Source organism: Nannospalax galili, unplaced genomic scaffold, assembly GCF_000622305.1.
Source record: "Nannospalax galili isolate Female #2095 unplaced genomic scaffold, S.galili_v1.0 scaffold405, whole genome shotgun sequence".
NCBI lineage: Eukaryota > Metazoa > Chordata > Mammalia > Rodentia > Spalacidae > Nannospalax > Nannospalax galili.
The window spans coordinates 626097-641523 of NW_008354532.1; the positions used below are offsets into that span (position 1 = coordinate 626097).

A 15427-nucleotide genomic window follows, 5' to 3' on the forward strand; every position below is an offset into this window, starting at 1 on the left:
CCCGCCCCCCAGACCCCTCCTCCTGCTGTCCCCCACATACACCGCTCCTCCTGGTACCCTGCCCAGGAATCTGCCATACATACTCCTCCCCACTGCTGCCTCAAGGCAGAATACCTACTAAATACTCCTACTGCTGTTGCCCTACCTCAAAAAACCTCACACTCCTCTGCCTACTGCCCCATCCCTCATACACAACGTGTATAATATAAGGCAGAATGGAAACTACAGGCTTGTTTCCCTAATCCAAAAATGTTCTACCAAGGGAATAAAAGGTCAAGACTAACCATTGACTCTGCTTTGCACTTCAACTTTTTAGCCTCTTTCATGTGAAAATCAGCTTGCTGTCTGCAAAAGAGTAGGAAAAAGTTAGTGCAGGTCATACAAACTTCAAATTACTACATGGGGCAAAAGAGGGTGAAAAAAACTGGGCAAAAAAGGAAGGGGTTAAGGGGCGAGGAAGAGGGAAGGGCAAGAAGAATCCAACTGAATGAAGTCTTACTTGTCAAACTTCACTTGAGGCTTCCCTGGTTTAGAGTTACCATTTGGCAAAGAAGGCACTGGAAAAGGATTTGCAGTATTTCCAGAAGACCCCTTTAAAAAATACATACATGTTATGTTCTAAGTCTTAAAAGAGCACCATTCTAACAGTGATACCATTCTTAAGGAGTCTGAGACAGTAGTATGAGGAAGACCAAATTAAACATTGCACAGCTGAGCTTGGTCCAGCAGTTTGCCAGCCACAGATCTAACTGAAGCTGCGGCTTCTGGTTGTGAGAGGGACAGAGTGTGAGGACAAGAATGTTCAGGACAGCAGAAAACCCACAGAGCAAAGCAATGCATTTCTCTTCGTGTACACACACACACACACACACACACACAGTTAACAGGAAGTTGGGATGCTGGATTTCCCATTATGACCAATAATAAAAGTATCTGAGATATAAGATCAAACAAAGAAGTGGAATGATCCATTTCTCATGCCAAGCATCAGTTTGAAAATCACTCCAAAAGCCTAGTCTGAGTTTCCCATCTCTGAATCATTTTTCTGGGGCTGGAGAGATGGCTCAGCGGTTAAGAACACTGACTGTTCTTGCAGGAGACCTGAGTTTGAACCCCAGCACCCACATGGCAGCTAACAACTGTCCATAACTCCAGTTCCAGGGGATCTGACAGCTTCTTCTGTCCTCCGCGGGCAATGCACGACATGGGTGCACTTACCTACATGCAGGCAATACATGCCATACACAAATAAAAATAATAAAATATAAAAAAAGAAACATAAACAGACTCCTGAATCTTTCTGTAATATTAACTCTAAAAACATTGTAATATTGTTCTCTGAAAACAACTCGAAGCTGCCATATTAAAATAGGTGAATGTTCTAACTCTGCAAGAGCATGAAGACACACCACTACATTCTGTTTCAGCCGTTGCTGCTGAGCTGCTTACTTTATGTTCAGGGCGGCCTCCAGAGCCCCTGCTCTGTACTTTTCTGTGCTTGGAAACAGAAGGGTCTTTCTGGCTGCTCTTGGCACTGCTGGCGTTTTGGGGAGGGTCCTGGCTGCAGGTGTCTGCTTCTCGTTTTGACCTCTTGTGTGCAGGCTTGGCTGGCTTCTGGGAGGAGGAGGAGGATAAGGATGACGAGGACAAGGATGACACAGGTAGAGGGGGAAGCATTTCCTTTCTTGAGGACTCTGAAGATGACCTGGGTGTCCTGGAATATAACATCAGTCAAAGAAGAACAGACATCATGGCTAAATTTGCTTATAAAGGACAAAAAAATCAGCCACTGGCATAAAAGACTGCAATGTCACAGAGCATGAAATAGAGTTGCAGAAAGGCCAAAGTTTAGGGATTTTTTGATACTTCATAAAACCCAGCCCTGCCTATTAGTAATAAATTATGTTGTACCAGTGGTCACTGAGTTGGCGGAGTCTGGTAAAAGTTCTTAGGTTCTCTGTTACTAGCTCCTACTTTGGTTGCTCACCAATCTGTACTTTTCCAAACAACAAATAGGCGAGCTCAGCTGCCACCTCAACATGTGACACACCCCCATCTTTGTTGCATGTTCCCCCAGCTCCCCTTCCCTAGGAGATGATGCATGTGTTTTCTGCTGAGTCTCTTGTGAGATTTCTTGGATAAACCAGAGTAAACAGTCACTCCTCACAGTCACACCTTCTTGGCAGTCCGGCTCCCATCTTTCCTGACAGATTCCTGGAGGCTCTCTAGGCTCTCATTTAGCTCTAAGAGGCAGAGACCTGAAACTGAGCCCCCTGGAGTCCAAGTAAGATCCAGTAAGACCTCCGCAGCTTGATCAAGTTTTATCTTTGCTTCCCACCCTGCTAAGAAAAAACAATGGCAATACCTTTTTGGTCTGTCCGTATGCCCATATAGTACTAGGGATTAAATCTAGTGCCTTATACATACAGGCAAGCACTCGATCACTGAGCTAGCTCCCTGGCTCTTGTTTTCCTCTAGAAAAAATTAATTCCAGCAGGGGACATAGCTCAGTGGTCCAGCACATGCTTAGCATGCACAAGGCCCTGGGTCTCATCCTTAGCACCACTACTAACTATTTTTTTAAGAAAAAGAAAAAAATAATTCTAGATGTTTAGTAAATTTTCTTTAGTGAAAATGCGTTGATAAATCTAGGTCTGTTGCCAAAGGTACTGTCAGTTCTCATGAGGTTTTCCATGAGACGCAAACCACACAAACTTAACACACCAATGAGCTAGAACGAGTCACTACCACCCAAATGTACTACAGAAGAAAGCCTTGTGCCCGTCAACACCCAGGGCTTCTTAAGCCTTCCAGGCTGTTCACAACTGATTTACTCACTTTGTTTTACAAGATTCTTTGTGGGAGGATGAAGATGAAGACTGTGGCTTGGCTTCTTTTTCCAATCTGATTTTCTTGCTGTCAGAGTCCTTTTCTGATTCACCCTATTATTGTAGGATAACAAGCAAGGCCAGTGTTAGAAACAACTACACAGACGAAATGGCAAAGGAAATGCAGGACTGCCAAAGGGGTAATTCAACTACTAGAGACATCTGTGCACAGGTAGTCACACACTCAGAGGCTGGATGTGATGGAAACATGGAGGACAATCTAACAGTGAGCAATGGGCTTCATTCTGACGCGGCCATGGTTGTACAGAACGCTCTGATCATACTCGCTTCATTACCTTCTCTGGCTCACCCTCACCTGCTGGTCCCCCTCCTCGCCACTTCCCAAACAGTCCCTCTTCTACTTTATGTCTTGTATTTTTAACCTCTGGATTCTTTCTACAAGAAAAAAACATGTTATATTTGCCTTTCTGAGTCTGGCTAATTTTGCTTAACATGAAGATTTCTAGTTCCATTCATTTTCCTGTAATGACATAACTTCATTCTTTATAGCTGAATGAAAACCTCTAGGACATTCTAAATTTGATGTAGTTTGTATTCATACATATTTTGCATAAAGAACATACCCAAGGCAAGGAAGATATCAAGAGAAAACAGACTTCAACACACAGCTAATGCTTCTAAATATTTAAGGTCAATATTAGTATGTACAGGGCCCCCAGCACCAAAGCAAACAAACAAAAAATAAATAAGACATTCATATTCACATCAAGTACCACACGGGTGACCTCATGAGGTCTCCCCATTACTTAACATTCACTAACTTTATTATACATTTAGCACTCAAAGTAGAATACTTAAAACTTCTAATGACAAATAAGAATATTGTTAAAAAATAAAAAAAGACTACAGAAATCCTCCGCATATCTTATCAAAACAACTATACATATATGCCAAAAATAAAAATGATTCTTTGAGGATTCTGGCTTTCTGCTTTCTACTGTCCCTCCCACCTATATATTCATTAACTCTCCCCCAAAGAAGAAATACATTGTTATTTTTCAAAAAAACTTGATTAAAGGACTGGGGAGATAGCTCAGTTAGCAGTCAGTTTTGCAAACTGGTGAGTTCTAGATTTGAATGAGAGAACCTGTCTTTAAAAAAAAAAAAGGATGGTGATACCTAGCATTGACCTCTGGTCTTCTAAGTACGTTTAATCATTAAAAAAGAAGTGTTTATGGCACACCAAGTTTATGAGGAGCCACACGGGGACATCACAGTGGTCTCTCTGTGACTGGTGGGGCTTGGGAGAGCATTTTTTTTCTAGTACTGGTGGTAAGGTGGTGAGTGGGAGTCCTTTACTCTCCTGAGCACTGAGAGCAAGCTCCTGGCTGTGAGTTTACCAAGTTAGAAACCTGAGACACAACTGTCGATTTATGACAATCCCCAACCAAGCCTAGATTCTCTGAGCCATGAAGACAGGGTGGTCACTGTGACAGGAATTTCTGATCAAAGTGACAATGGGAGGACCCAGTTTCACCAGTATATCTTCCTTTGCTCTGAATCTCTCCAAGAAAAATGAATAGATTCGTAACTGTAGCGTCAAGGTCTACTCAGATACTAATAAACAGCCTGAGTGTGCTCAAAGGAACAGGAAATAGAAAAAAACCAAATCCCTCCCTCCTGGCCTGCTGCATGTACACACATACCTCAGTGTGCTCTTCCACCTAGCACCACAGACTCTTCCAGTGAAACACTCCAGTTCATCTGCGGGCTGTTCTTTTTGGAAATGGACTTAACCAGAGAGGCCCACAAAGATAGATTTTTTTAATGTTGTGGTGTGTGTAGAGGGGAAAGCAGAGGTGGAAGGGAGGACTGCAGGCCAAGGCAGGTGTGTCTCCTCTGTGGAAACACCCCTAGTAGCCAGGACCGAAGGCTGGGAGCACTGAGACTTCAACTTGGCTGGTTTGAGAAGTGACTTTGAAGATTTGGTGCAAAACAAATGGAATATTTTAATATTGATTAATTAAGTGATATTTAAGATATACTAGATAAAATTATTAAAACTGTTGGCAATTTACTTTTCCTTTTTATATTTTGATATGACTGAAAACTATTCACAAAGGTGGCTCACATTACATTTCACTGGAAGAGCACCACGCTGCCCACCTTGCTAACGGTGATCTGCATGCACACTGGGCTCTGAACTAATTCCCTCACACCCTTTTTTTTTTTTGGTTCTTTAAATCAGCATACAAAGTAATGGGTTTCATGGTGGCATTTTCATAGATACTGAGTTCTTATTTGTCCTCCTCCTCCCACATCCCCTACTCGTCCCTGGTAGCTTTCATGTCCTATGGATTCTATCACCCCTGCCTGAAATCTCTTCTTCTCTCGAGGTCTGTTGTCTAGTTTTTCTGGGCTTTAATTTTTAATTAACCAATGTAAAGCAGGACTTACACACACAAAGAAGATGAGATAAACACAATTCAGTTGGATCTGGAGATGTGGCTCAGTGGATAAGAAAGAACACTTGCTGTATAATCATGAAGACCTGGGTTCAAATCCCTAGGACCCACATAAAAAGCCAGGTATGGTTGTACTTGAGCCTATATAACCCCAATGTTATAGGGAGGTGGAGACAGGAGGACATCTGAACATTTGCACACAAATGTGTGTATACATCATACACCACTCACATCTAAATAGATACACAGACATACATACATACACATACAATCAGTTACACAGAAATATAACTACTGTTAGGAAGACTAGGGAATGTATCATGATGAACCTAATAAAGAGGTATAGTATGTGAGGAAAGAAAGTCCTAAAGCGGTGACTAAAATGCCCCAATTTCCACAGAGTGGTCACAGGTCAGCCGTGAAAGGTGCTGGAGTGCATGGGGATAAGTATTGAGGGGTTACTGTGACAGGAATTTCTGCTCAGAAAACAAACCTCTTGTACTTGACACATAGCAGATTCACAGTAGAGAGGAAAAGAGTCATTCATTAGGGGTTAAAATGGAACTCTGCCACAGGCATGAAAAGCCCCTTGTCTATTAGGCACCTACTTGTGTCCAAGCACTCTGCCACCAAAAAGTCCAGAGCTTGGATTAAAAGTTGCACAGATGTCCTAACAAGCACTGCAAGAAAATAGGACATCTACATTTGTGGAAAAGTGAGAATTTGCTAAAATACCCAGATGGGTATTAACTTACACATGAGATGGTAAAACACTTTTTTAAATGAAAAGCATTTCCAGACAGTTCACGACAGAGGTCCAGAGGGAAGGCCAAACACAACCTGTCTACAACTTGCTTCTTCTAGGAGGCACCAAAGTCCAGAGAGAATGAGAACTCATTTTTGTTTGTATATTTTCACGTTGCTTAGGACATGCTAGTTATGATCATAAACCGAAGTGACAGGTCCTTCTAAATCACACATGGAAATAAGATTCACACTGAGTTGCTCCTCATCAGCCAGCTGTAACTCCAGCCTGTGCCAATCATAAACACAAGAGCAGCCAGCACACAGGAAATCACTAGATACCAACTTCAAGGCAGGCCAGCCTGTGCCAATCACGAACACAAGAGCAGCCAGCACACAGGAAATCACTAGATACCAACTTCAAGGCAGGCCAACCTATGCCAATCACAAACACAAGAGCAGCCAAACCATAGGAAATCACCAGACACCAACCTCAAGGCAGGCATTTGAAAATGCTAGCGTTTGCCATTCACTGGACTCATTAGTTTTCTACCAATACTTAAAAACCTCAGAAGCAGAGCCAGGTGTGGTGGCACACACCTTTAATCTCAGCACTTGGGAGGCAGAGGCAGGCAGATCTCTGTGAGATGAAGACCAGCCTGGTCTACATAGTGAGTTCCAGGACAGTTGGGGCTACAGGGAGACCCTGCTTCAAAAAGCAAACAAAAAATCTCAGAAGGTAAGTACACTCTATACCTAATAGAAAGGGGGCCATTAAACCAAGTAAGCAGAATCCCTTGTGCTGGTCCTGCCAGGCCACTGTGCTGCTGCCCACTGGTTCCCTGTACATGGTGACCTTGAATGTCAGCTCTTCTGTCTGGAAAGGCCAAAGCTTCCCCAGAGCAGTCACTGGCATCTGAGGGGACACAGCTGTGGTCCCTGGGAGGACTGCACAACCTTAAGTAGTTGCCTAGAGAGAGGGTCACTAAAGTGGGGGCATGGAGAAGTGGGTGCCAGAGAACTGAGACAAATTCTAAGAGCAAGGCTCATTAACTAAAATAAGAGGCACAGGCTTCTTCAGGTTTGGGGGTCAAGAAACCACATGAAAGCAGGTAAGAGTAATAATGTACTCTTCAAGGGGAAAAAAGGAAGTTCCTCTGCCCCATGGTCACCCCACTTGAGGAAATCTAGTCAAAGGTCTGGGATTCCATGATTCCTTTTCTGGAAGGACAAGCTCTCAATGGGGCCTGTGCCCTCCAACGAGGAGGAGGCCAACAGCTGCCTGTTGAAGCCCCAATTCACTGTTTGCTTTTATCAACCTGTTGGATCAGGCAGCCATGGGTGGTGTGCCAAGTGCTGCTCCACCTACAGAGCAGAGCAAAAGGGCAAGAACAAGACCATAAAAGGATGAGATAGGGCAACTCGAGGCCCTTGCTTCCAGGATGGGAGGTGGCCTGGTGCCTACACAGCACCAGTTTATTATGTAGGTACCTGTGGAATGGTGGGAAACGAAGACAGTTTTTTCTGCAAAAGGTACTTATTTGGAGCCACAGGTTCTGACTGGTGAAAAGATAGCAAGAGCTTGACTGTGCCAGGGTATCAAAGGAAGGTCTGATGCTAGGGGGAGCAGTTAGGCAATAGAGGCATGGAGCCATGAAGAATACTGTAACTGCCCTATTTAATGTAATCGCCAAAGTCAATATACTGATCTTGAACTCTGACCTTGTGCTTCTCTCAAGAGTCTTCCAAGCAAGACACGTGTATTCAGAAAAATGAGTGAAAGGTTCAAGGGACTGGGGCGAAGCATCAGGAGCTCCAGGCTAGCTAAGCAGCCCTGAGGATTCCAGGACCTCCCTGGGTCTCCTCTATAAAAGGCAGCGGCTGAGCAGGGCTAAGGCTCTATTCTCACTCAGAGATGGGACTCCATGATATCCCTCTAAAGGAAGCAAATGAGCTCGGTAGTATGGGAGTAGGTAATACTTTGGGAAACCCAGGCAACTCTCCAAAGGAGGTTCAGTAAGAAAGACACAAGGGAACCTCAGTCCTAAGGTTAACAACAACAATAGCAGGACTTCCTGAGAAGACAGGAAGAACTGCAAAAAAGGAAAATTCATCAGCTTTATTCCTCCTCAGTTAGGACAGAGACATTGGATGTTTAAAGCAGCCTCAGCTACTACATGGCTGCCATACTCCCAGGACAACAGGTAGGACGAAAATAAACCTGAGGCTTTAGTAAAGCTCTAGGGGATCAGGTTTCAAACTCTTGAGTTTTAAGGACAAAATTTGGGACTGCTGATCAGGAAAGCCAAGCCAAGGAAGGACAAATAGGATTTAGGATGGACGGAGAAGGTAGCACCAGCCATTCCAAGCATAAAGAATGCAACTTTTCCCATCATGCACACCACTGTCTCTTGTTCCCTCTACAAAGTACAAATATGTTAGCTTCTTGGTTAATAAAGCAATTACTTTAAAAATAGGAGGCTTCAATGAATGTATTCCCTCATTCAGTTGTTTGTTGAAATAACCGGTAAGAAAGACTATCCCACTGTTTGAGCAGAGGCAGACGCAAGCGAGATCGAGGCCAGCCTGGTCTCCATAGTGAGTTCCAGGTCAGCTGAAGGTACAGGGAGATCCTGTCTCAAAAGGACCAAAAAAAGAAAAAAAGAGAGAGAGAGACCTGACAAATACAGGGGCCACATCTGACAGCTTCATCACAGCTGCTGAAGCCGTTTTATAGGGCTGGAGATTGAACCAGGGGCATTAATAATAGTTAGGCAAGTTTTCAAAGACCATGACTCTTTATGATAATTTTTACAGGTATTTAAGGCTAAATGGCTTTTAAAATCTGCTTAAACTTCACACCAGGAGAGGGAAAAGCTCTCAAGGGCCTTTAGTTAAAAAACTAAATTCTAGTAACATGAAGGACTGGGAACACTCTTAAATGTCTCTGACTACATCGTCAGAAAGCTTATTCTTAGTGTTTACACTGAAAATAAAGATGTCACCATAATCTAAATTTGGGGGAGGGGGTGGCTCCAAGTTCAAAAAGAGGTCAGCCTAACCTCAGCTCCAGAGCCAGGTTCCCATGTCAGGTGACCCACTGGAGCTAGGAAGCCCTGAATTTCTAATCAGGATAACTGACCCACAGGAGGGCCTGGAGAGAAGTAACACACACAACACCTCCCACCCTGAAATCCAGTAGGAAGTAAAAGCACCAAAGGGCGCGTGAATCTATGCTCAGAAATAAGGACACAACAGTTGGCTTTCTGCTCATATTTTCTGAAAGCTTCTAAGTAAGCCTGCTAATTAATGACACATCAGGCAAGGAATTCCTAGTTACATTAATCCAAGCTATTGCATGTACACAGCACATCGGAGCAATTTCTCCATCCAAAGCAGCAGCTTTGTGTGATTTAGAGCCTTGTAGTAAGGCTGCACTCCACTGCTCCAGCCCCACTGAGCATTAGGATTGCCTAGGAATTAAAAAAAACAACCAGTGTCGGAGGTCCCCTGCTGTCCCCAAGTGACTGTAATGTGGTCAGGCTTGGGAGAACTTTATTACAGCCAGGGTTTAGAACTAATAGGTCAGGCTTTAACTTGTCTGAGAGAGGCAGATTTCAAGCCAGATTGCTCAGCTGCTTGCCAGAGCTTTAAAGAACTCATGTGCTCAATTAAATTGAGGAGATCATTATTTCTCCATGCTCTGAACAGAAAGTTAAATGAGCTTCTTGAGATGCTCAGCCAAAGCCTGGCATGGCTTCCAAAGGCACTTTTCCTAGAGCTGAGAGGGAGCGAGACCAAGGCACTTGCCTTTCTGGAGCTTCAGCCTGGATTTGCGTGTAGGCTAGGGCTAGACTGAGAACTCTGAGCCACGCTCCAATTTCTCAGAGTTCTACCTGATAAGGCAATACTTCAGAGATAAAATTCCTCTCCACTCCAGTGAAAGCAGAAGGTGAGCACTGGAGACCATATAAAACCAAGGCAGCCAAAGAGGGAGAGCAAACCCCAAACAATCCAAGACTTCTGGGCAGTAGTAGGTAAATTTTTGACATTTTCTTAGGGACATTAGATGTAAGTACATTTTTTTCTTTAAGTAGGTCCACCACTAATTCCTCCATGATATGGTATCTGTCTGTTACTCTATCTCATTTTGAAAGCTTTAAAAGCTTCCTAGCTGAAAGAGCCTCATCAGTGAGCACCTGAATGAGCACCACTGGCTTTGCCTCCAATAGATCTGGTGGTCACACCCCTACATCCTTCAGTCTTGTGCAACCAGGTTATGAAGAAAAGTCACCCTTTGCAGTTTGCTGAAGCCATGTTCTATTTTTAACCCACTGCACTGATCAGTCGGGCCTCAGATATGATGGCAAGCTTCATGATCTTTCTCTGTTATTCTTAGCTCAGCTTCCACAGCTGAGTAAGACATTTTTCATATACTTAAAAGAGTATTAAAAATTGTATTGCTTGTCAGCAGGACAGGGTTGGCCCTTCTGCTTTTGATCTTATGGAAGGCAGCTTGGGACTACTTCTTGGGGAAATACTCCATAAACTTTTTCATCACAAAGAAGCAAAACACAGATCCAGAGCTCAACAATTCAGAATAAAGGGAAAAAGGTCACTGTCCAAAGTAGGGATATTTCAAAGTAACAGAAGATCTCAAATAATGCAGATTTCTCTCTCCTTACTGTTCACTAAGTCCATTCTTTAAATGAAACTTCCAAAACTCATAATAAATGACAGATGTCCAGTACTTTACAATGTACCCTATCAGCTTATATTACTCAACAAAAAATCTTAACCATATGTTTAATAGCTCTAGTAACAAAGAATGTGGTTCTGAGTTAAAATACGGTTTTAATATTGGTATCACAAAGCTCATACCATAGGAACAAAATTTGTATAAAGTAGCTCTTTAAATAATCCAGAATGCTAATTAACATTTCAATTCCTGGAAGGGCATGATTTCAAGGGCAAACCTAATATTCCAGGTGCTAACACCAGTGATACCTGAATACATAAAAATGTGGTCTCAAAACACCATACGTAGTTAGGCATGGTGGTGCATGCCTTTAATCTCAGCAGAGGGACTGGCAGGCAGAGGCAGGAGATCTCTGTGAGTTTGAGGGTCTCCTTGTCTTAAAAAAAAAAAAAAAAAAAAAAAAAAAAGAGCCAGGCATGGTGGCGCATGCCTGTAGTCCCAGCACTTGGGAGGCAGAGGCAAGTGGACCTCTGTGAGTTTAAGGCCTGCCTGGTCTACATAGTGAGTTCCAGGCCAGCTGGGGCTGCAGGGACACCCTGTCTCAAAAACACCAAAAACAAAACAAAACAAAACAAAACACCCCAACAAAACAAAAACAAAAAACCCCAAAGGATGCTACACTGCTGAAAGAAGCTGCCTTCTTCACCAACCAGGAGGAAATCTCTGACACATGTGCTAGACTGCAGAATGGGAAGCAAGTGCAGGCCCAGAGGAACTCCGGAGAAGCAGCAAAGTGCAGCTCAACAGGCCAAAGATTCCTGGAGTCTCAAGCCACTGTCTGCCATCTCTGCACTCACCTTTCTCTTCTTGGCCACCTTGCTGGAGCTGTCAGAGCTTCTATTCTCAGAGTCCTGCTTCTTCCCAGTTGGTGGCTGCTTGTCTTCTGCTTTCTTTGGGCGGTTCCCCTTCCCTGGGGGCTGGGGAATCCGAGTGAGAAGGTCTAGGGTTATTTTCACCACCAAGCTTGTTGGGGGGGTTGGAGTGTCCCTGAGCGGCGAGAGCAACTTGGTGTCTCTCAAAGGCAACAGGAGCGTGTCTTTGCGGCCGTCCTCCTGGACTACCACAGCCTGTCGGCAGCCACTAGTCCTTCCACCACTGCCACTATGGGGCAGACCCTGGCTCTGAGACAAGGAGACAAGAGCAAAATGCTCAGGGCTTCTGTCCCCCACATTGTCCTTCTGGGGCTTGGGGCCTGAGAGTGCCTTGGAGGGGGCTGGGAGGGAGCTCCTGTGCTGCTTCTTCTCACTGGGGGTGGGCACAGGTGCCTCTGGCTTGGACACAGGTGCCTCTTTGGGCTCCCTGCTACCCCCAGTACGTGGCCTTCCTTTCGTCTTCACCTTGGGCTTGTCTTTGGAAGTCTGCTCTTTCGAGCCGTAAGAAGGAGATCCTTGTTGGAGCTCCACCTGCAAGTTTCCCCGGGGCTCGGCCGGCCCAGAAGCCTTAGCAGGTTTTCTGGGTTGTTTGGTTCCAATAGTTTGCCGAGGAGGGGACTCCTGTTCTGCAGGGGACTTCTGGCAGCTCCTTTTCCCAGGGTAGGGGCCCTCAAAGGGACCCCGGGGAGCTCTGCTGGAACTCTTAGGGGGCGGGTCCTTGGATTCAGGGTGTTCCTGATCACTGCTGCTGCTGCCGCCACCTGCGCAGCCGCCCTTCTTCTGGTGCCAGTGTGGAGAATCTGTGCTCCGACTTTCGGTGGGGACTGCTGGCTGGTTGACTTTGGTCAACCAGTTGTCCAGCTGCCATTTGTTTGTTGTTGGAGGCTCAGGCTAAAAACAAAAATAGAGAAAAGCGTTAAATAATCAGGAGTGATAACCTATTCTTTTGTGTTAGTGGTCTAATTATACAGAACTGTCCCCAGGAGAGGCATTCATTCTAAGCCTGAGTTTACCTTCTATTCATCCTCTTCAAATTACAAGTCAGATTCTGTAACGACTTAAAATAGTCTTCAGTAACTGCAATTTGAGAATGTTGGCTAATAGTGACTAATAAGTCATTGACAACTGCTGAGAAAACTTTACAGTATTTATCTTTTGTTCTGATGGTAAATATGAACAGAATGGACACATTCTGACTTATACAGGAAACGAATAAAAAGAACCTTCAAGGCTTTTCAGAAGGCAGTTAGTGAACGAAACTAATCAACCGTTCATGCCACATCTCAACAGATAAGGACTTTTCTCTAAGACTAGATTTCCCTTCTCTTATTTGAAAACAATACAACATTTATACAAGACAGGATTTTTAATATAGCACAAACAGATCTGTTTTTCAATTTTTTATTTTTTTATTTTTTGGTCTTTTTTGAGACAGGGTCTCCCTATAGCCCCAGCTGGCCTGGAACTTGCTATGTAGACCAGGCTGGTCTTGAACTCACAGATCCACCTGCCTCTGCCTCCTGAGTCCTGGGATTAAAGGCATCCATGCCTGGCTATGATTTTCAAATTTTACACCTTGAAAAAGAGTCAAGTGAAGTCACATTAGCCAGGCATGAGTCCATTTTCCATTCTTTAAATCAGACATTGCATCTTTTGCTACAGGCAACCTGGTCTGAAACTACACTTGTTCCTAAAGACAAAGATAGGACCACAGCAGACATAGAAAAATCAGTGACTTGTCCTGGTGGTGGTGTGAAGGAGAAATGTCCCCATCGGCTCACATATTTGAACACTTGGTCCTCATTTCATAGCACTGTTTAGGGAGGTCAAGGAACCTTTAGGAGGAACAGCTTTGCTAGAGGAAGCACACCTCTAGTGGCAGGCCTCGAGAGTTCAGTCTGTAGCTGAAAATGCAGCTCTGCGCTTTTGGTTCCTGCCACTATGCTTCCACTTGTTCCATGCCTCCCATGATGGACTCTTAACCCATTGGAACTGTAGGCTACAATACACTCTTAAATAAGTTGCCTTTGGTCACAGTGTTTTCTCGCAGCAACAGAAAAGTAACTAATACACCCTGATTACTTGAACAACTAATTGGGCACATCAGTTTAAGTTCCTAAGGCATCCTAACTGTAATTTAAACTCTTGCTGCTAAATTAATTACCAAAACATGCCATGCCATGAGCTATTTGAGCATTCTTACAAGAATTTTATATCATATAGAAGAATACCAGTGTTGACAGAGTGAGCACTAATTATACTTTTTTAGAAGAGACATACAATGCTGGTTTGCTGCATGCTTTTTTCTTTTCCAAAATTCATTTGTATTTGTACTGCTGGCTTGTAGGAATAAACTAAACCATACACACCAAGTACCAGGCAGTTAACCAGAAGGTATTCCACATGTGATTTAACTGATTAGATAATGGACAAGAACATTCCAGTAGGTTGGAGCTAACAAAATTTGCTAGTTTGTTTTGTCTTCCTAGGAACAAACTGAAGTCCTTGAGCTCTTTCAATGAGCTTTATCCTCAGCTAAGACGAAGTTTTTTCAAAGGGAAGACTGCTGACAATTTTCCAAAGTAAAATACAGCAAATAATTCAACTCTATAAAATATGCAAGTCTAATACAGAATATTTGGTATGACTGCATTTTGCTCAAGGAAGGGTTATGAAATAAAATGGTCAGGTAAATAGTCTGGGCTTACTGTGTTCATAAGAGAACTCAAAGGAATGATAAGAAACCAGGTAGGAGCATCCTTCAGACAAAAAGATGACTGTGTAACTCCTCTTTTCCTGTTTGCCCCATACTGCTGCGTATGGTAACATAGCTCCTGTTCAGCTTCCTACACTTAGATCAACTCTAAATCCAGACTCTCATTTGAATTTCAGGGCAGCAAGAAAGGGAGACCATGACTACTGTTATGTTCCAGGCACTTGTCACATGGAAATGTGAATCTGTACTCAATATTCTAAAAAAGCAGGGTGACTATCAAGGATGGGGAATGAAAAGATCAGGAGAGCACCTACTTGTCACGCATGGTTTCCTACTTAGATCTATGGTTTTTGGTAGCACCAAGTGGTTAAATGACCTGACAAGGCAATAGGATACAATGCCAACTGTTAGGAACTAAACCTTTTCCACCATTCCTCAGGAAAGGCATGTACCGCCTATGTTTACAGCTGCAACTCAATCACCCACAAGCTTCTCAGGAAGGTTTTCATGTGTGAACTCAAAGGACACATCATTCCTGGTACAAATCACATCTGTAATCCCACCTCTAAAACACAAAGATGTTGACATGCATTTAGTAGTCCCTAAAGAAACTTCCTGGTTATGGAAATAGCATGCTTGCTCCCACTGCAGTCTTAAACATCCAGAAGGGAGTCCTATGGCCCACTTTCAGGATAAAACTGAGTGGTATGCCCAGACAAGGGGTCATGTAGGGACAAACCCTTCCTCTGAACCCAGCATGAAACTGCAAATGGATGTGGTCGATTAAGATTAGGAATTATTTTTTTAATCAGTTTATCTGGACCAACTGTATGGCCTTAAACACCCAAAAGGAAAGTATAACCAAAGATTAAAGGGGCCAATATAATTTCATAAGAGTCCATATGCATAGCTAAAGGCTGCACAACAAGCAACAATGCCAGACAGATGATACCTTCTTTTGAGTTGTTGGCCAGGATGGTCAAAGGGATTCCCAGATAGTAACCCAGCATAGAACTGGGAAA

The 15427-nt window shown here is 43.6% G+C and overlaps 1 protein-coding gene across 4 annotated transcripts in view; it reads right to left on the reverse strand.

Annotated features, from left to right (window-relative positions):
• Positions 1–15427, reverse strand: part of Aff1 (AF4/FMR2 family member 1) — a 136843-nt gene that overhangs the window by 14017 nt on the left and 107399 nt on the right. For all 4 annotated transcript variants that reach the window (XM_008851746.3, XM_029555306.1, XM_029555304.1 and 1 more), the window contains 5 exons: positions 11615–12580; positions 2839–2942; positions 1450–1714; positions 500–591; positions 285–345 (listed from right to left, as the gene is read on the reverse strand). In XM_008851746.3, coding sequence (XP_008849968.1) covers positions 285–345; positions 500–591; positions 1450–1714; positions 2839–2942; positions 11615–12580 — 1488 coding nt within the window. The remainder of the gene's footprint in view (positions 1–284; positions 346–499; positions 592–1449; positions 1715–2838; positions 2943–11614; positions 12581–15427) is intronic.